Source organism: Miscanthus floridulus, chromosome 14 (assembly GCF_019320115.1).
Source record: "Miscanthus floridulus cultivar M001 chromosome 14, ASM1932011v1, whole genome shotgun sequence".
NCBI classification, from domain to species: Eukaryota; Viridiplantae; Streptophyta; class Magnoliopsida; order Poales; family Poaceae; genus Miscanthus; species Miscanthus floridulus.
This window is the reverse complement of record NC_089593.1, coordinates 21,483,879-21,506,478: the sequence shown is the minus strand read 5'-3', so window position 1 is coordinate 21,506,478 and position 22,600 is coordinate 21,483,879. Positions and strand designations below refer to the sequence as shown.

Here is a 22,600-nt window from a genome sequence, read left to right as displayed (position 1 = left end):
ATTGATGTATCTTGGATTTGAGATAGATTGTATCATGTGAGAGATGAGACTTACTTATGCTTTATCTATGTATCTCTTGAGACATGATCTTTTTCTATATATATCAGTGGTTTCTGGACTTGAGAAAATTTGTAATGAGTGCTATATGTGAATTACATGTGTCATATTTATTTTCATAAGGACTATGCATGCTACAATGAAAATATTTGATGTGATGCCTTTATATTTATTATTGTATGATATATCATGTCATATGCATCATGGTTCCTCTTTGTCACACACACATGCACCCCACGGATGCAATGATTTAGGGGGAGTCTCCTATTTGTTTTAGTATGTGCAATTGACATTTGAGGTCATTTTGTGGATTCTAATCATAAGCACATATTAAGGGGGAGCCTCTCATAAATCATTGAACCCAAAAGTTTAAATGTTTATATCATTTTGTAAGCTTTAATCAAGTTGTCATCAATCACCAAAAAGGGGGAGATTGAAAGTGCATCTAGCCCTTTTGTGGGTTTTGGATGATTGAATGACAACGTGATTAAAGGACTAACCCGTTTGCTAAGTGTGAACAGGTAATAGGTTATCACACAAGGTACTTAATGAAAGCCAAAATGATGTATTGTTGTATAAACAATCTAGTTCAAGCACAAGACAACAATGCAAATGGAAATCATGTGAAGGCTTATTTCTTGTGGGATTTCCATGTACTATGTGAAAGCAAGCTCATGATTATTAGTTAATGAGACATAAGGGATTGCATATGGAATGGTCTCATATTTGAAGCTTGCTAAATTTAAATGAAAAAGATAACAATACATATGAATGGATGATTCAACACAAGATGTGACTTGATGGCTTGAGATGGTGAAGATAGCAAGGAAAGGCTTCGAGGTACTAAGCAAGGGTGAAGGGCAAGCGACGGCTTGGCGGCCGAAGAACCTAGCTAGGGTGAAGAAGAAAGTACTTGCATTTAGTTGAGGTACTAATCAAGCTAAGATGGTCATATTTATGTGAAGGATAAAATCTATAATGAAGTATTTGATGGAAGTGACTTGATACATCTGGGATTATTCAAACTTGATGAATGGAATCAAGTCACATGCTCAAGATGGCTATGCTCAAGTGAAAAGATCAACATCAACATGTTAGCACCCTTACTTGATGAAGATTGGAAAGGACGGCATCAATTCAAAAGAACAACTCAAGTGGTACAAATTCATATTTCCATTTATCTTGAGTTTAATAGGTATGCCGTACTATGAAGAGGGATGCATCATGTTGATAGATAATGTTCCATAAGTGCTCAAGCCAACCCATGTGAGTTTTGAGTATTTGAGCGACAAAAGTGTTAACTGATCACTTGCTGGTCTGGCAATACCGGATGTGTCCGGTATTCATACCGGACGTGTCCGGTATTTGTCCAGCAGCTGTAAACCTGTTGTTCTCGGGTTGGTTCGTCGGGAGTTCCGACGCAGGTCGGGAGTTCCGACGGTCGGGAGTCCCGGCATGGGTCGGGAGTTCCGACGTGTCGCACTTCAACTGACTTGGAGGGTTCACTGTCCTGGTCATACCGGACATGTCCGGTATTCATACCGGACGTGTCCGGTATGGATGACCAGAGGCCAACGGCTAGTTTTCAAAAGCCGTGAGAGTCGGGAGTTCCGACGTAAGTCGGGAGTTCCGACATGTGTCGAGAGTTCCGACACCTCACTAACTTTAACTCAGTTACATGTTTTTCAAAATTACTGAGGGTCGGGAGTTCCGACGGTCGAAAGTCCCGGCATTCTTCGAAAGTTCCGACACCTCACAACTTCACTGTAACTTAGTTACCGTTGGCGCAGTGTGAGTCATACCGGACGTGTCCGGTATGCATACCGGACATGTCCGGTATTGCAACGGCTATAAAACGGCTAGTTTTTCAAGGGGGCTATAAATACCCCCAAGCCTCCACCTTTGGAGGCTGCTGATTCTGCTGTGATAGACACACGTTTTTGAGCCTTGCCAACTCTCCTAAACCCTCTCTTAGTGAGTGTGTGATCCAAATTGCAAAATCAATTTGTGGGTTGAGAAAGAATTTGAAAAAGAGAGCAAGCCACCACTTGAGCACTTGTGCATATTGTCAATCTCGTGATTCGCATTTGTTACTCTTGGACTCTTCGGTCCTAGACGGCTAGGCGTCGCTGGAGAGCAACCGAGAGATTGTGGTTGCTTCGGAAAGTTTGTAACGGTCGATTCCGCCGCCTCGGAATCATTTAGTGGAAGGAGGAAAAGGAGTTGGAAAAGACTTCGGCTAGAGTGACCTTCGTGGTACCCTCTAGGGCTGACCTTCGCTGGGTCGCCCGCAGCCCCCTCAACGGAGAGTAGGACTCGAATGAGTCCGAACTTCGGTAAAACAAATATCGTGTCTTGATTTGCATTTCATTTGATATTTGTGTTGCTCTAGCTGTACTGCAGGTTCTCTGTGTATATTGTCATCTCCATTAGGTGCCTGCAGTTTGGTTTGAAGATAGAAATCGAAAGGAGCAAGTTCAGGGCTGATCTGCAGAAATCGTGTATACCGGACACGTCCGGTATTCATACCGGACACGTCCGGTATTTCCTGCCTGCACTGAAAATATTTATTCTCTGTTCTAACTTGGTGTTGCAGGGTTGTAGCTTCTATATATATTCTTTATACCTTGTTTACTTTGTGGCTAACTTGTGAGGGGTGGTAGTACTCTTGATTTGGAGTTTCCATTTTGGAAACTCCCCTTTCTAATTGTTTCCGCATTTAAAGGTGTTAATTTTCAGAAACGCCTATTCACCCCCTTCTAGGCGGCATCCTAGGTCCTTTCACTTGACCATTAAGATGAATAATTCTCATTTCATCTAGTGTTGGATTCTTGGGATCAACCGGTGGTTCAAATCTATTGCAAACAACCTCCCAAATGCCGGGGTGAAGACCTATAGATAGGCTTTCATCAAGTGCTTCTACTTGGTAATGTTAGTCTCATCGAAATGAGGTAACTTGCCAGTGGGCACATTGATGAAAGACTTCCGATCAAGGTTAGTCATAGACATAGAGGAATAGTTAAATGATACGACAGGATATTTGTTGTTGGAGTCGACTTTCCTTTTCCTTTATTTTCCTTCTTGCCCCTCTCTCCAGGTGCGGCACTGCCGCGCATGGCAAGACAACAAGGATAAGAGTGAAGTGCTGGATGTCTTGGCTGAGTAACTTAGGATGTAGGTGTAAGATAGAGCACTTAGTAGCACATGTTAGCTCAAGCATTGTGTCGCTCTTTATAGTATGACTTTTTCTATACTTAAATTCAAAATATAAAAGAATTTAAACCTCCTTTGAGTTTGAAGCCATTGACATTTATAATTGGGAGCACCTCCGTTTCGTATAACATCCTCGATTATATATTCCCTACTTGTCATCTCGATAAATCTCATTAGTCCTCTAATTGCGTAGTCATTATCACAAAAACCCACAATTAAGGCTTGATTGCACTTTCAATCCGCTAATGGACATTGTATGGACCGAAGAATTAGTGTACAATTGATAGAAGCTAGGGTTTCGAAGGTACTGTTGAGATGCATTCAATAAGATGATCAGGCCAAGGTGTTCGATCATCACTAGATGATTATCAGAATGGTGTTGACTATTGAGGAATCAATGTGTTAATGACAAATGTGGAGGAAAATCCAGTCGTGGTTTTTATGGACCCATTGGAGAATCACCGAATGATGATGCCAGCTAGCTGTTGGGGTTTCAAAGCTAACCGATGGAGGAGTATTGTGCAGAAGCACACCAGACTGTCCAGTGATGGCAAGAGCATTGTGCTCTCTGTGAATTTTTCAAGAGATCACCTTTTTCTAACATCTGGAAATGGCTATAATAACCCTTGGGTCTCTTTAGGTGCCTTTTATCCCTTGAGATGTCTGCTTGCAGGCATGAGATAAGAAACACACATATGTGAGTGATCCTTGTGTAGGCAGCCTTAGTGGCTGTAGTTACCATGTGCTAGAGCGCTGGATATCGTTGTGGTATTCCAGTGAAGGTGTTGTGGCCTTCCAAGTAGCGATCCTTCGTTCTTGGTGTGGAGTGGCATAGTATTGGTGTGCAGTGGAGAAGAACACTATTCCACCCTACTTGACACTATAGTGGCACTATAACACCTACTCAGTATGACTAATGAAGACTTTCACGCTACCTACCGTCCTGTACCGCATGGGAACAACACCTCTAATGAAGGAACACTTCACACAACAGCCTCGGCCACTCTTGGGGTGTCCGCCACCACATGGAAGACTCTCCCTTTTTCTCTCCCTCTGTAACCCTACTCACTGGCGGAGCTACATGTAGGCCAAAGAGGACCATGGCCCCTCCTTGCTGATTGAAAACACCATTAAGTAGCTATTAAATTGGTGGTTAAAATTAATAAATATGCATAATAAGTAAGAAATTAGTGATAATTGCTGCCTCTTATTTTCCTGTCAAGCTTCGCCACTGCCCCTGCTCCCTTAGTAATGTAAGGGGTAGGAAGGGCCTCTTCTTCCTCTCTCAATTCTTTACTCTTTAAACCCTCTCTTGACATTTTAAACTCATTGTCCGTCGGACGTAGGGCATGTTGCCTGGACCAGTATAAATCCTAGGTCTCTAAGTGCTAGGCCATGTGAAGCCCAAGCGCAAAGCTGAATTTACTAGTTGACATGCAGATACCTCTGGTATGAAAAGTCAATAGTATTGAATTTAGATATTTGAAAATGATAACATTATAATTCTCTCACATGTAGCTTCACAAAAGTGTATAATGCTGCTACATTTTATAAATGTTTTATTAACAAAAGGCGCTTGCCAAATTTGTGTTTGACGACAAAAAGTCGCGTAACTGTGATTGGTTAGAAGGTGTAATCATGAAAGAGTAAGGCAAGAAGGTTTTCTTGCCGGAGTTCACTCACCCATGTTTCTCTCTAAAAGAGGGCGGTTTTGAAACTGATTAAGGATTGACTTGGCCGATTGCGTCTCCGCGGTGTCTAGAAGGTGAACTCTTTTGCTCAGGAAGCACTCCAAAACGTAAGCATGAGACATGGATGTGACGGGGGTACTCAAACAATGTAGTGTAAATAATCACAACTGTTTTATGCTTACTTCGGCGGATTTCCCTCCAAAAGGTACAACAATGACATAGCCTCATGGCAAACATGTCGTGTTTGGCTCCTTTTTATGTACATTCCTTGGCACGTCTCAAATCACTTTTATATGTGAATCGACATCACCTTTATCACCCCTGTCAGTTGCCCATAATTGCTAAACAATCTATGCTTTCATGAACATAAATTACTAATTAAAGTTCATATGTACATGATAGAAATGGAAAAATTGATGATTAGCTTGTACCGAGAAAATCATGAAAGAATAAGACACTTTTAAATATATACACAATAAAATGGGAATGTTGCGATTAGATTATTAATATAATAAGACACGAAGGTTTTCTTATGGAACCACCTATGTTTTTCTCTAAAGGGTGAAGAGGAGACCCGTGTTTCTCTCAAGGGGGAGGAGGAGAGAAAAAAGGAGGATTATGAAATAGATAGAGTTTATCTGTAAGGCATGTTGATCGCTTCTCCTTGGATCCTCCTTGGATCCGCTAAAAGGCAAAACATCGTTCAAAGCAACGTAAACGCGACAACTGGACACGTTAAATCAGTCATACACGACAAATACAATAACTGCAACCATTTTTGTAGTGTTGCGGATTTCTTTCAAAACGGTAGCGCGTGAACTCTGGAGTGAGTGGGATATTGCTGGCTATCCAACCTGCCAAGTCTCGCTCCAGATTTGCACATCTATCAACACATCTCAAAGCACCGTGGCATGTGAGCCGTGACATGTGAACTGACAAACCATTTTTCTTTTATTAATTTCCTTTTATTCACCCCTCCTATATCCTAGATGCTTTAAATTTCCAATTATTTTCGACGGCATGTCTAAACGTTATAGATGTTGTTCTAATGTTACAGATGCCACCATTCGATTTGCATCACTTCACCTGAAAATTATTAAATTTCAAACACCACAAATATAGCGCCTCTTTTTTTTTCTAGCACATGCCATTTTCATATTATACTAATTAGAGTACACACATAGGGATCCTCATCTTCTAACTAGCTACGTGGTCCTTGACTCTAATTAGAGCATACACGCACTCACATTCCACGCGCTAAACTCCTAGTACCTATTTATGAACAAGATTCTTCACAGGTAAGAAAAAACCACCTTGTTTTCCAATCAACCTCGCATGTTTTAACCTTTTCCTAGTACCTAAGTATAGCTGCTCGCTCAAAATTCACCACGGGATCCATGCCGCGCTCGGCAGATTCTCCCACCCACCACACATTGTGACCCTGCCATCATTGCCAAACTCAGCAACAGCGAAGCACAAAAACCTCAGGTGACCCAAACGCGACGACGATAAAAGCCCATTCCGACGCAAAAGGCCCCGAACACAGAAGGAAAACCCGCGCCAGATTGAAAAGGAAAATAAAACGAAACCGTCACCATCTCCCGGTTTACACAAGGAAATCCCCGTCCTGCCCCTCCACGAAACCCACGACGCCCCGACGCCAGCGGCTGAGCGGCCTCCGCCCCCGCCCCCGCAGTCCGTCCGGCCCCACCACCGGCCGCCCCCACCTCCTCCTCGTCCTCCCAGCCACGCCTACAAGAACCCCCCATCCCCTGCCTTTCCTTTTCGCTCGCTCGCTCGCGCGTCCGTCGCCCGCCTGCGGTCTGCTCCCTCTCTCCCTCACCCTCATGGCGGACTGCTTCCCACCCGAGTCGGACGACCTCCACCGCCGCTGGCTGCCGCGGGAGATCTTCGCCGACATTGGCATCGTCGACCCCGAGGCTGCCGCCGCCGCCGCCGTCGTCACCGAGCCCACGCCCAAGGCCGCCACCGCCGCCGCTGCCGTGGAGGAGCTCGCGGCGCAACTCGCCGGCATCCTCGGCGGCGGGTCCAAGGTGTGGCCGCTCGCCCCGCCGCCACCCCCGGCCCCGCCCGCCGCCGCCGCCGCCGCCCCGCGCCACGGCGCCAAGGTGAGTGGTCGTGCTTGAGCATTGTGGTCTCCGTTTCTTTGGCCCCGGCCCTGGCCCTAACAACGGCATCTGGTTTCAGGTCTGCGGGCTGGAGGGGAGCGTCGTCGTGTCCTGCGGCGCGACCAATGGCGGCGGCGCTGGCGCCGACGCCGTGTCCTGGCCGTTCGTGCCGTACCCGCAGCTCCAGTGGCAGGTATGAAAACAACACCAGCCGGGATTCTGCTTGCCGCCGCCGCCTCTCCCCCTTTCTTTGTTTTTTCAAAATGCTTGGTGGACCGCTGTGTTTGCCAAAATCCTCGGTGTTTTCCTCTCTCTTTTTTGGGGTTTTCCGTCTCTGTTTTGTTTTCTTTCGGAACGCCGCCGCCGCTGATTACATACAAAATCGACAGCTGGTTGTAACTATCCTTTGCAATTAAGCGAACCTGTTTCCCCTTTGGAAAGTAATGACCCTTATCATTGGTTTAATCATGAACACGCCATATAGAGAGTTGGATCCCCCCTTTTTTTTTCGTGTTCGGCATTCCGATGAATTTTTTTAGATGATTGCTGATGCTTATCGCTGGTGCCTTCCCCGTCGTTTTCAGGTCGGGAGCAGCCTGGTGAACCACGGCGGCATGCTGGACTACCCGGTGCTGTCCCCCGCTCTGCCCTGCCACGTCCCGCCGCCGGCGAACCTGCGCGGCGGCACCGGCGTGTTCCTGCCGCGCGTCGAGGCGTACCGCTACGCGCCGGCCACTCCCCCGGCCACGGCCAAAGGTACCTAAGGCGCGCGCTCGCATTCCCCCCTACCGATCCATGTTGCATCGCGCCTGCCGCCGCCGCCGTGGGATGGATGGATGGACGGATGTCTCGGTATCCGTGGTTCTTGCGCCGCCGTCTCATCTGATCTGGGCATCCAACAAAAACTGCATTCGATTACTCTTGCAAATGCTTGATCAGTGCAGTGCATCATGTTTCATTTCATCGGCAATAAATGGTTGCTCCCGGCGTACCAACTGCAAATGAGTGGTGGTACTGGCTGCCGAGATTTTGCGTGCGTCCTTGAGCGGTGTGAGGCGTTAATGGCGGCAGCAGCCAGACCAGCCACGCACCGGTTTTTCCTGCAGACGCTGCAGTACATGCTGTTGCTGATGGTGCTTTTGGCCGTGGTCTGGTTTGTTGGCTGCAGCCAGAGAGAGAGGGGTTGTTTAGCACCTGATGATACTGTGGCCCCCCTGTACTTTCTGATGCCATGCCAGTGGGGCTGGCCGGCTGGGCCTAGGTGGGTGCATGGCATGCATGGCGACGTGGCTGTAGCCATGGCCCATGGGAGAAGATATCATTAGCAGGAAACAATCTGGTTTATAAAACCGAAAAAAACTGCTTTGCATTGGTGCAAATTCTTATATCTCTTGGATATGCCAGCTAGCAGCGTACTACTGGAGTACAACAAACTGCAGCCATATCGATATACTGTGATTATGAAGCTGGCTGTTGCACACGGCTCGTGCTGCAGCAGCATCACTGGCGACAGAATCGCGAGATGTGAAAGCAAGAAAGCGCTGACGTGGTTTTCGCAGGTGGGGCTTGGGCTGGTTCAGCGGCAAAGCCGTGGGCTGCTGGGACTGCCAGCAGGCCGGCAACCGGGAAGAAGCAGCAGCAGGCCACCGGCGCTTCGCAGGCGCTGGCCGTGCCCCAGGACTGGAGCTACCGCTGATGATGTGTTCCAGGCGCTCGCGTCGCGATGCATGGACATGGGATGGACGCGCGCGAGGCTGCCAAGATGATGCCGAACAAGCAAGCATGCATTCGTATTCGTGTTCGTCGTCGTCGTAGTAGTGGGTTTTTCCAGGGGAAAAGAATAATAACAACAAGAAGAAAAAGACGATGGATGTAGTTGTAGCTGCAACATGAACAAGACAAGATTAGCAGGAGTCTTATTATACGAGTTATTATAATAACTGGTCCTCTTCCTCGAGTCTGTACTATGTCGCAATAGCAAGCTGCTCCTATGGTGATCCGCGCCGTCTGTTTGTTGCTGAGTGATGTACCAGTTCTGCTAGAGGAATAAATAATTTTTTATCTGATGTATTGTATTGCTCAAAAGAAAATAAAGTAGTATTCAAATTAGAGGTTGTTTTAATTTTTCTAGCTTATATGTAGTACATAATAAACTTATAATTTGAAACTAGATGTAATTTCTGCTTATCCAGAAGTCAAAACTAAAAGTTTAACCCAATCTATAATAAAAGATATTTACATTTATAATTTCAAATAAGTACCATTTAATAATCATATAATATATTTTTATTAGTATATCTATTTAGAGTGACAGCGAATACGTTAGATAATCATATAACATTTTTTATTAATATATAATATTGATAGTATTTTTATAAACTGAGGCCCATTTGGTTCCTAGGGAATTTTATAAATCTAAATTAAAAAAAATCTTAGAATCTTATCTAAACAGGGTGGATTCTATTTGATTTTAATATACAGACATATTCCCTCCGTTCAAAATTATAAGTCATTCGAAGAATCTCGAAGAGTCAAAGCATCTCAAGTTTAACTAAAATTATAGAGGAAAATATAATGATTTATGACATCAAATAGATATACTATTAAAATATAACAAATAAAGAATCTAATGATAATCAGTTGGTATCATAAATGTTATTATCTTATTATATAAATTTGGTCATGCTTTTAAAACTTTGACTCTACAAAATTTCTTGAAATGACTTATAATTTATGACAGAGGGAGTAGAGTCCAATGAACACTAGATTTTTTATCCGGAGTTTTAAAATTTATCAAGATTCAATGAACACGTACTGCGTAGTGAAGAAGTTTGACTCATTCGAAACCTAGAATTGGACCCTTTTAGGTACTGAGGTAGTATGCATATCTAGAAAAGTTAGAACAATACTATATAATTTGATTTTGAAATGGTGGATGTATATTTCTAGGTACGGATGTAGTATGTACTCCTATATAGCTACAAAAGCTAGGATAACACTAGGACAACATAAAATAATGTGAATGTGAATGATATTTGAAATGCTGGAAGTATTTCTCCTTGATAAGGAAAATAAATTGTATAAGTCCGTACGTACCAGGAGGTTGGACCAAGAGAAGCGGTTGACGTTGACAGGGTATAGGTACGGAGTCAATAGGACGAGTAAAACTGTGGGTCTGTTTGGTCCTAAAATTTCTGTCATATCAAATATTTGAATACATGTATGAAGTATTAAATATAGATTAATTATGAAATTAATTACATAACTTGTGACTAATTTGTAAAACGAATCTTTTAAGCCTAATTAGTCTATGATTTGACAACATGATGCTAATGACAGATTAATTAGGCTTAAAAAATCATCTTGTAAATTAGTCTCCATCTATATAATTGATTTTATAATTAATCTATATTTAATGTTCCTTATTAACATTGTAAAAGTACCGCAGTGACGGGACAGGATATCTACATGTACCGCTACGGTTCCGCGATAACAGTGGTCTCCTTTTCCTCTTTTTTTACGGTGGCGGTATCACAGAGAGAGGCACAGACAGACTGCAGCAGCGACGGGCGATGAACGATAACGCAGTGCCTTGCATGGAAGAGGAGGGCCTCGTGCAGCACACAAGCAGCGGAACACTGTACTGTATTAAATGCTCGTCCTCCCTCCGCTCGCTGCAAAGCAAAGCTGCTGCGGTGCAGAGTGCAGAGTGCAGAGTGCAGCACCTCACCTGCCAACCCAACCCAACCGGTCAAAAAAGCACCCCTTCTCCATTGCCGAGGCGGGCCAGGCCCCAGCCATTCGCTCTACGCTGTGAGTCAGCGTGACGGACGGGCATGCCGACCCTGACCTGAGCCGGTGGTGGTGCAAACGTGCAGGCAGGCAGGCAGGCAGGGGCAGGGGCGGATCCTCTGCGACACGTACTGTACGTTCCCGTGCTCCGACATGGATCGCCGAATCGTCAAAAGCATGGGCGCTCGCCGATCTCGAACCGAGAAGAGAACATCCATCCCGTTCCGGTGGCCTGCCGGAGTGGGATGGAAATGGAGCCTGTTCGGCTTGGCCGAAACGATCAAATATGATCGTAAATTATTACTATTAATTGGTTTAGTGTGAGAGAAATACACTATTTATAGAGGCTGCTAAGTGCCCGTTGTCAAGTAGTATCATCAAGCCGACAATCAGTGGTGGACTAAACTAGTAGCAGCAGGCACCCTCGTGCGCATGGCAAGCGCTCACGTACGCACGCCTCGGCGTCTCTGCCTCGCACCGCAGGGCTTTCTGCTCGGTGCCACGCGATTCATCCGCTAGAGCCCGTGGGGGAGGAGACGAGGAGTGGAATAGAACGGAACACAGTTCCTCCGGCGTGTGCATCACGATGCATGGACATGGGCGAGCACCGTTCCCAAAGCGGAGTGGTTGGTGCGTGCACAACCGGAAACAATAGCTTTATCGTGTGCCACGTAGACTCAATAAAGCTATAAAAAAACACTTAATAAATGATTTGTCGAGTGTAACACTCGGTAAAAAAAACACGGCATCTACAGTGACGGTAAATGTCTCTTTGCCGAATGCTTTCAATGGGACACTCGACAAATACTTTGCCGAGAGCTGAAACCGACGCTCGATGAAAAAAGTAACGTGACGGTGCGGAGAAGGTCACGACGCGTTTGCCGAGTGTCTCGGATCTGACACTCGGCAAACCTGCCTCCTTTGTCGAGTGTCAAATACCAGGCACTCGGCAAACCTTCCTTCTTTGTCGAGTGTCAAATACCGGACAGTCAGCAAAGACTGGCCCGGAACGAACAAATGTTGGCTTCTTTGCCGAGTGTCACAGCGCAGACACTCGGCAAAAAAAACCATTTTAGTCCTGGAATGTATAGATTTTTGCCACTGTCCGATTTGCCGAGTGTATTTTTATGGCACTCGGCAAATAGTCCTTTTGCCGAGTGTAAGCTACCATATATAATCAGTTTATTTGGTTCAGTCACAGCCACGTACCACATTCAAATAAACATCATATCCATCACAGATAGTTCACAATAAGCATCACAGGCAGTTCATATAGATATATCGACAACACATAAATGCAAATAAACTTCAGAATTACTAGTAGGTTCATTCACAACTACAAATAGTCACAGGTAGCCACAAGTAGTCACAGTTAATCTACAAATACAAATGCAAATGTAAATAAAATCATAAGTAGTCACTTAGGCCACGGGTTCCACCGCGACCACGCTGGGTCATGAGGCTCATTCGATGTCGCCGATTGATTCTGCACAAAGGAGAATAGATTGCATAAGTGAGACAAGATTGAACAACTCGTATGGTATCTCTGCTGCCTAACTAGTATAACCCTTGCAACTATCAGTAATATCTTCTCAGTTGTATTGTGCTCTAGTATGATTGCTTAAATACTAGTTGGTAACAAACATATAGCATTAGTCACTAAGTTTCTAGTGTCTGGGCATCTTTGTAAGATTGATTCTGCATAAATTAGAAATGGTGATTATAAGGTTGTAAAGTGACTCACAGTGCCTGAAACAGTATTTAGAGCAGGTTGAGAAGGAGGGACTGGCATTGGTGGCAGAGGTTGACCGATTGCAGCGTAAACACCCCTCAAATATTCAAACATCTGCAGCCGCTCTGCCTCCATCCTCAGCCGCTCTGTCGCTCTGCCTCCATCTTCGCCTCTAGCTCCTCCCGGCGCCTCGTTCTTGTTCCAGCTGAGCCTATAATATTTCATCCCAATATTATAATGCAATGCAAAAGTATGTAAAAATCAATGAGCGGTGAATAAAACAAAAATAACCTGGAGTGCGTTTATCTAGAACCGTGTAGAGTCCGACCATGGGCGTATCGCCGGGCTAGAACTCATGCTCCATGCTCGAATCTGGGAGAGAGTGGGAGTACTGGCCGTGTCGATTGTGCCATCGCCAATCCAGAACTGGCCATGATTCTTGCCTCCTCCTGCCCTCATGACCACATCTCCATCAAGGTCATGGGCGCTCGGATCGTACTCTGGGCCATGAACCGCCCTTGCCATCGATGTGTATCCATCAAGGCGAATGTGGACGGACTCGTTGCCGTACGCCGATGGTGGTCCTTCGGGTTGTAGGCAATGTCGGCCATTGCCCTGCCCTTATGGGCCAAAGCATATGCCATGAACTAGGAGCAAGGCTCGCCACCATGTGTCGCTGACTGCAAAAAAAGCAATATGCGTAGAAATTATGCAGGATTGAGCGTTAGAATAAAGTAATAAATTCACATACCCATCTTACCGCGTATTTTAAGAGGTTGAGGTTGCCTTGATGGTGTGGTGCACCCGAAATCAGCAAACGCCGCTCTCGACAAGCGTTGTGATTCTCCTCCCACGCGGGGTCGCACCACCTGTCCACCATCTGGGTCCAGCACTGTAGATCGTAGGCACACCACCACGGAGGCACCTACGTCATCAAGTATATGACATATAAGAAGATGAAATTAAGCGTAATTAATCTCAGAAAAATAAGTATTAATGTTCTATATTTACCTTCAGGTATTATTCCCAGGTCAGCCTCATGGTTCTTGCCGCACTTTTAGGGAGCCTCACTCTAAGAATTTTCGCGTTGTATTGGATCACGGCCTGGATACGCGCCTCGTAGTGCATGTCCTTGACGAGTTTCTTGGTGGCTTTGTCAGCCACAGCATCCGCCTTGGCCTCGTATCCCTCCTTGCATCTAAAGAAATCCTACGTATAGATGCGATGTATCTAGTCATTATTTTAAGAATGTTCAATCAATGCGATGTATTGAGCAATATAGTGCGAGAAATACTTACCCAAAGCTTGACCTTGACACGCTGCACTTTGTCGACGAATGGATGGTCAAGAGGGAGGAATTGTCGATGTTTATCGAACGAAGAATACTTGCCACCATTCGTCAACCAAATAAACATCAGAGACGCCTTGCATACTGGGCATGAGAACTTCCCATGAACACACCAGCCACATAATATCCCATATGCCAGAAAGTCATGTAGGGAGTACTGGTACCAAACATGCATTTTGAAGTTTGTCTTTGTAGCTCGGTTGTATGTCCATACCCCTTCCTCCCAAGCACGGACCAAATCATCTATCAGAGGCTCCATGTACACACTCATATTATTCCTCGGGTGTTTAGGAATTATCAATGACAAGAATATGTTCTGTCGTTGAAAAAGGACACCAGGGGGAGATTGAGAGGGATAACAAACATGGGCCAACAAGTGTATGAGGCAGACGCCATTCCATAAGGATTGAACCCATCTGTTGCTAGTGCAACATGTACATTACGAGCCTCTAGAGCTTTCTCATGATAAACCATATCAAACCTTGTCCATGCTTCACCATCGGATGGATACACCAGCTTCTCAGGATTATATCGATGTCCATATTTGTGCCATGTCATCTGTTTCATGGATTCCTCAGTCATATAAAGCCATTAGATCTTCACGAGGACAACGAGCTGCCTCTTCTAACCATCACCAGAGTCTACCTCCAGAAACCTAGATGATTTACACTTCACACAGTACTTTGCTTCCACATGTTATTTCCTAAATAAGATGCATCCCTTCGGACAAGCATGTATCTGCTCATATGGCATCTTAAGTGCACGAAGGAGTTTCTGTGCCTTATACATGCTCTTTGGTAGGATGTGACCATCTGGGAGCAGGCTACCAACAACTATAAGCATAACATCGAAGGCTTCTCGACTCAAGCTAAATTGGGACTTTACGGCCATTAGGCGTGCAATGACATCTAGTTGAGAAACCTTAGCATGCCTGTGAAGGGCTGCTGTGCCACAGACAACATATCATAATACGCCTTTGTGGTTGGCTCTGGCTCCTCCTCCCTACGTCCTTCATCGAAGTGTGCTTCATTATAGTCATTTAACATGTCTCCTACCCTAGATCCAGCATCATAATCCTCGATGCGTTGTCTCATGACCTTGTCTCTCACACAATAGGATTCTCCATGGTAGATCCACCGGATATAGTCTGTCGTAAATCTATTCTTGCAAAGATATTTACCCATGACCACCTTTGTTTGTCGATGCGTGTTTGCACAAATGCTGCAGGGACACCAAGTGGCACACGCTCCTTTAACCCTTGCAAATGCTAGTTCCAAGAAAGCATCGGTCTTCTCAATCCATTCATCGGTCAACGAACCCTGACTAGAGCGGCCCGTGTACATCCACTCATGGTCATCCATCCTCTAACATGTCAGTAAGTAGTATAAAAATCAATTGTATCTACAGGTTCCTACGTGGTGGTCTAATAGGTGAAGATATGTCCTAATCCCACCCGAGGATATGTAGATGGGGTTAGTTTCGATGCTCTACTCCATCCGAGATAGAATTTCGGCAGCACCTCCCCGCTGTTCTCTAAATACACGTCCTAGCAGGGAGATTGTGTATCCGAAGAACAACACAGAGATGCTGCTGAAATTCTATCTTGAATCAGAGTACAACATGGAAACTAACCCCATCTACATATACTCGGGCTATCCAAAAAGCGTGGACAATTTGAAACAGATACGGTTATAGATATGCAAAGATCTACATATTTCCAACCGTGTCTCTTTCGACCGGGAGAGGCCTAGCTAGGTTACGTGATATACGAACATCGTACAGAAAGAGGGGTGTATGATGCCTCACCTTATTGTCCTACAAAGTGACGAGTCGAGGATGGTGGCGAATGATCTTTGCAATAGCCTCTCGTGCAACAAAGGAACATAATAGTGTCAATTGTAAATTTCGACAACACCTCCCATGCACGGTGAGGTAACCAAAACCTACAATAAACCAATGGGACAATGGCCGACAACCACATACACAGCAATATAACACTCATCAGACCATCAGATCGAACTAAGAATAAAATCTAATCGAACATCTAGCAACATAAGGTACTATCCAGATTCAGATATGAAAGTACACAAGAGTTTATTATGCTTCCAATCCCAGTAGACAAAATCATGTTAGCATTTGCTATGTAGATTTATCCTCATTTGACACATCATATGCTCCAAAACATGTAACTATTTCATGTGAAAACAGATGAAGCTATGCTAAATAAATGATGCTCACTCAACGATATCAAATTCCAATGCATTCAATTAGCTACAAAGTGCGAAAGTAGTGCCTTAAGAGCAATAACATCTTTATGTTTCCATCAACTATTATGGGGTACTAACGTTGACACATTGCTATGTTAGTGTCACCAGATAAGGTAATGTTGCTAAATAGGGTGCTTACAAAATAATGTTGCAATGATTAGTCATTCTAGAATCCCAGGGTGCTTACCTGATCGAGGCGCAGGGGGCGACAGGGCTGGGGTAGGGGCAGGGGGCCGGCGGGCGTGGCGTAGGGGCCGACGGTCGTAGGGCAGGGCGCCGGGGGGAGGGCGCATGGGTCGGCGAGGGTGGCTGCGCATGAGGTAACTCACCTGCTCCAGCTCAGCTTGGGCGCTTAGACAAGCGCGAGAGGGTCACGGCCACGCGCACGATGCCGTGAGTCGGCAAAGGCGCAGCAAAACGGGGCGGCTGGTGGCAACAATTGGAGCGGGGTAGGCACGGGAGTGGGGTTGATGGTGGATCATGGGGGCCAGGCGTGGGAGGTAGGGCAGAGGACGTGGGAAGCCGGCGGCTGACTCAGGTGCGGTGTGGGTGCACGGACGGTGGCATCCGGGCTTCAGGGGCGACGGTGGTAGGCTCCCATGGCGACGGCGGTGGGCGCACGGGCGGCGTTGGCGGGCTCCCGTGGCTATGGGTGATGTGTGTGCTGTGTGTGTCACATGCGTGTGTGTGAGGTGTAGGGGTGTTCAACCCACAATAAATCGAAACGGTTTGCCGAGTGCCCACGATCTAGCACTCGGCAAACCTAGACTTTGACGAGTGCTAGATTGCGGACACACGGCATATGCTAGAAAACTATGCGTGACTGCAGGTGGTTATGAGGGAGGTTTGCCGAGTACCCGTGATCTAGCACTCGATAAACCCCCGTTTTATTTTTTTTCATTTTTCAAACCCCAAACTACTACGCGTGTGTGGGGCCTGTGAAGCTGTTTGCCGAGTGCCCCAGATCGGACACTCGGCAAACCCCAAGTTTGCCGAGTGCTAGATCTCGAGCACTCGGCAAACCCATTTTGTTTTTTCCCATTTCCAAATCCTAAACTACTGTGCGCGTGTGGGGCCCGGTGAAGCGGTTTTCCCATTTCCATATCAGGGGCACTCGGTAAATTTTTTTTCATTCTCCCTCTTTTCCATAACGTGTTTTCCTCAATTTGATTTTTCTAGGAATATTATTCCATTATTTCATGCAGTTATACTCAAATTTAATTTATATCAATTAAAATCCTATAATTGCACTTAATAAATTAAAATTATCAAACGGATCTAAAAAATTACAAAAATTTCACATGAATCAATCTATATTCTCTATTGCCTATACAAAAAGTTTTGAAGTTAAACCCTAATTCGACCGCCACTTTGACTCCAAATCTTACCGAATGCTTATCAACGCTACGATTCTTCTTATAAGATACTTCGGTTTGTAAACATCATACGTGATAGATTGTGTGAAACCTTTTCAATTTTTACCACAGCCTCCATGTATGATATCACGAGATCTTGACAAACTCATGATTTTCAGACTTCGTTTGTTTTTTTAGAATTTAAAAATCATTCGGCAACACGTTCGTGGTCGTGTTTCCTGAACAACATGTTTGAAATTTCTTTTCATTTCCTAGGTAAGGCCTCACACCGGACTCAATAACATGAATATCATTTTTATACTCATTTTATTCTATTATTTGAATCACTTGAAATTCAAATTTGACTTATACCAAAAAATTCCTTGAAATACAATAAATTATTTAAATATAGCAAACAAATATAGAAATATATCAAATCTTAACATGAAGTACCACATGTTGTATGTGGATAGTAGAAAAGTTTCAAGGTCAGATGAGAAAAAAACTTATTATTTCATGCAGTTATAGCTCAAATTCAATTTATATCAATTAAAATTCTATAATTACGCTTAATAAACTAAAATTATCAAACAGATCCAAAAAATTACCAAAATTACACATGAATCAGTCTATGTTCTCTATTGCCTATACAAAAAGTTTTGAAGTCAAAACCCCAATTTGACCATCACTTTGATTCCAAATCTTACTGAATCCTTCTCAACGCTACGATTCTTCTTCTAAGATACTTTGGTTTGTAAACATTATACGTGACAGATTGTATGAAACCTATTCAATTTTTTACCATGGCCTCCACGTAAGATATCATGAGATCTTGACAAATCTCATGATTTTCAGACTTCATTTGCTTTTTTTAGAATTTAAAAACAATTCCTCCACACATTCGTTGTCGTGTTTCCTGAACAAGATGTTTGAAATTTCTTTTTATTTCCTAGATAAGGCCTCACACCGGACTCAACAACATGAATATCATTTTATACTCATTTTATTCTATTATTTGAATCACTTGCAGTTCAAATTTGACTTATACCAAAAAATTCCTTGAAATGTAATACATTAATTAAATATAGCAAACAGATCTAGAAATATACCAAATCTTAACATGGAGTACCACATGTTGTATGTGGATAGTAGAAAAAGTTTTAAGGTCAGTAGAGAAAAAAAACTTATTATTTCATGCAGTTATAGTTCAAATTTAATTTATATCAATTAAAATTCTATAATTGGACTTAATAAATTAAAATTACGAAACAAATCAAAAAAATTACCAAAATGACACATGAATCAATCTAGGTTCTCTATTGTCTATACAAAAAGTTTTGAAATGAAATCTCAATTCGACCGTCACTTTGACTCTAAATCTTGCCGAATCCTTCTTAACACTACGATTCTTCTTCTGAGATACTTCGGATTGTAAACATCGTACGTGACAGATTGTGTGAAACTTTTTTAATTTTTTACCACGGCCTCCATGTATGATATTACGAGATCTTGATAAATCTCATGATTTTCAGACTTTGTTTGTTTTTTTAGAATTTAAAAACTATTCGGCCACACGTTCATGGTCGTGTTTCCTGAATAAGATATTTGAAATTTCTTTTCATTTCCTGAATAAGGCTTCACACCGGACTCAATAACATGAATATTATTTTTATACTCATTTTATTCTATTATTTGAGTCACTTGAAGTTCAAATTTGACTTATACCAAAAAATTCATTGAAATACAATAAATTAATTAAATATAGCAAACATATCCAGAAATATACCAAATCTTAACACGGAGTACCACATGTTGTATGTGGATAGTAGAAAAAGTTTCAAGGTCAGAAGAGAAAAAAAAACTTATTTATTTACCGAGTGCAAAAAACACTCGACAAACTTACTTTTTTTGCCGAGTGCCACTAACGGACACTCGGCAAACTCCTAACGGCTGTCACACTACCTGACGAATGTCCACGTGGCGGTTTTTTGTCGAGTATCTCTGTTTTGCCGAGTGTTTTTTTCTAGTTTGTCGAGTGGTCTTTTTTCAGCACTCGGTAAAAATATTGGTATGCTGAGTGCCATTATTTTATCGAGTGTGGTTTCTGAAGCACTCGACAACACAGCTTTTTTTGCCGAGCGTCCGATGAAACATACGCGGCAAATCTTTTGGTACTCGACAAATCTGCTGCTTTCGGCAGTGGTGGACGAGATGGAATTGGGCTGGGACACAACGCAAAAGGTCATGGATCAGGGAACGAGTTCGAGTGGACACTGCGCTGGTGGGCCTGGTGTGCACACATGGCAAGTGGCCTGGTTTCGGTTTTGGTGGGTACTCCGTACGCGCGCGGAGGCCGAGCACAAGAACAGCGCAGGCAACGGTAGTTGGAGCGCAGCCGCGGCACCGGGGAAAGGCCGACAAGGATGTCCCCACGGAGCCTTGGGGCTGGGAGCGGCCGGCCGACAGCGTGGGACAGGCCGCCAGAACCCAGAAGCCAGGAACGCTGGCCGGAGACGGAGACGGAGCCGGGACCGGGAGTGTGAAGTGGGACTGGGTGCACTGCACACAAGATACGCGGACTGTCTGTGGGGTCGCCGGGTAGGGTGGTGAGCCATGAGACATGAGTGGCGGTGCAAGTGTAGCATGCGCCGGCGAGTGGCTCAGGCGTCTGGTCTCGCGAGGCGGACAGGTCCGGTGACTCGGGCCGTGCATACCTCTCGCCTCGCGGGCTCCAATTACGCTGCCTCTCATACAGCCCAGGAAGAGCATCGCACCGCACGGCTTAGGGAAAAAGCGTCTGCCGTGGCCAGACCCAGCCCACTACCGAAGCGACGCGTGCGTGCGTGCGAGCAATCGGACCGACAACAAGAGACAACGAGCACGATCAGATCAGGATCAAACACCGCGAAAACTGCCGGTGGTAAACATTCATCGAACGCTACACAATACTAGTAGCCGGGTAGGGGAACAAGAACATTTGCTGACGAAATAGGAAATACACAGGTGAGCATAGCCTCAAAACATCTACGGGTCGATCGATCTCGCGCATCACTGCAAGGCAGCGGCGACGAGCGCCATGAGCGCCGACGCGTACAATACGGTCGCCCCGGCGGCGCCGCCGCCGCGTGTCCTCCCGCCCGCCGCGGAGGTGAAGAAGTAGTAGTAGTTGCTGGGCCGCCCTGCTCCCTTGCTCTGCCCCGCCGACGGCGGCGGCGGCGAGCTATAGCCGCCCCCGCCACTCTTCGGCGACGTCGGCGGCGCGGTGCTGTCCCCGGCGGACGACGACGCGGCCGGCGGCGGCGGCGACGAGCACACCGCCGGGCACGTCCCGCACTTGCTCACGCACAGCACGTTCGTGTCCGGCTGCTGCCCTGTGGCCACCGGCGGCTGGCCACCGCCGCCGGCGGTCGTCGTCGTAGCCTCGCCGTCAGAGGACACCGCCGGCGCGAGCGTCGCGGACACCGCCAGCAGCAGCAGCAGCGGCGCCAAGCGCATGGCTCTTCCGCCCACCATGGCCGATCCGAACGGTAGCCTCGATCGCCGTGCGATGTATGTGCCTGCGACCGGCCGGCGTGGTGAACTGGTGATGGCTGGCTTGGGAGGACGAGAATGAGATTCCTGCAGCACTGCACAGCACTTGTATGCAGCAGGGGTCTGCGGTAGGTATATATATAAAGCATGCAGCAGGTGCAGGGCCGGCCGAAGCTACGGAAGCACAGCGAAATGCGATGCCGAGCTTGAAGATGAAGCTTCATCATGGGGTGATGCCGTGATGGGAATATGGAGCTGCGGGTGGATGTTGCACCAAGGTGGCTGTAAAGGTAAGATGCTTCGATTCTTGGCTGCAAAGGATGGCGGATGCTTGTGCCACCTGATTTTCTAATTTCTACCTCCATAATATATTTCAGTCATTCGGTCGGTGGATGTGACTGTAGTTTTTGTCTTTTGGTCGATGATGTGGTGCCACGGGCCACGGCAGCATGATCTGCTGTTGCCTTCCTCGATCGGTACAATATGTATATGAGCAATCGGTCACACCTGAAAAATGCGGGTGCGAGTTCAATGTACTCTATGCTCTACGTAGTCTCTACCGCATTCCGTAGACACAGTATACTCTGTGAAAAATATTGAATGATACTCCGTAAATGTATGCCGAAGAGAAGTAGAAGTGATGTTTTGCTTTTCTAAGAGCCTGCTTGGAACAAATCCTTCGCTGCAAAAGTGAATCTGGATCATTGATTCACCAAGGAGCAGCTCCACCGGTGAATCTGGGATCCGTCGTGGATCCACTAGAGAATTGTTTGGGTACACAACAACTCCAGATCCACGAAACTAAGGTTATTGTTGGAATGGCCTGTTTTGCCTCTAGGGTTGTCTGATATATCTTTTTTTTCATATGGGACACGTGTTTTGTTCATATATTTGTTCATAAAAAATAGTCCATACATAAAAATAACTAAAGATAGATAATTAATTAATACATGTCCATAACAACGTCTCAACAATATTACAATTGTCCATACATAAAAATAAGTAAAGATTAAATGAAGACTAGTCTTCCATTACATGCTAGTTCCATCAGCTCAAAGCATTAAATAATTAGCCTACCATAAAAATTTCACCACAATTGGATCATAAAAACTGCAGCTATGAATTAATTACAGAAAAGCATAGATCTAAATCTACAACAAAAAATTTATACTAAAGCATACCATATTATATGTGCAGTGTGTAGATATACTCATGTGGAGTCTAATAAAATTGGATTTTCTATTTTATAATTTTTCTGTGATTTACTATGATTTTACAAAGATTTAGCCGAAATAAATAAAAAAGATAAAGATAAAACTGCCTTTGAAAACCGCTTATAACCGGTCAGGGAGGTAAAACGAACGGTTTTAAAAGTTCAGGGAGGTGGTTTACTTAGTTTTAGAATTCAGGAAGAAAAAACAGACTTTTGCAATAGCTTTTTTTTTTGACTTTTGCAATAGTTAAGAGAGGTAACTTGGACTTTTT

At 44.9% G+C, this 22,600-nt stretch overlaps 2 protein-coding genes across 2 annotated transcripts; one reads left to right on the top strand and one right to left on the bottom strand.

Annotated features, from left to right (window-relative positions):
* The first annotated feature begins 6,749 nt into the window (after positions 1-6,749).
* Positions 6,750-9,136, top strand: LOC136506112 (uncharacterized). The gene is made up of 4 exons (XM_066501235.1): positions 6,750-7,090; positions 7,170-7,283; positions 7,675-7,846; positions 8,650-9,136. The coding sequence occupies exons 1-4, from the start codon at positions 6,809-6,811 to the stop codon at positions 8,784-8,786; spliced, it is 705 nt and encodes a 234-aa protein (XP_066357332.1). The 5' UTR covers positions 6,750-6,808; the 3' UTR covers positions 8,787-9,136.
* An 11,343-nt stretch (positions 9,137-20,479) lies between these two features.
* Positions 20,480-21,206, bottom strand: LOC136506008 (uncharacterized). Its single transcript, XM_066501134.1, has one exon. The coding sequence runs from the start codon at positions 21,095-21,097 to the stop codon at positions 20,633-20,635; it is 465 nt and encodes a 154-aa protein (XP_066357231.1). The 5' UTR covers positions 21,098-21,206; the 3' UTR covers positions 20,480-20,632.
* Between the last annotated feature and the right edge of the window lie 1,394 nt (positions 21,207-22,600).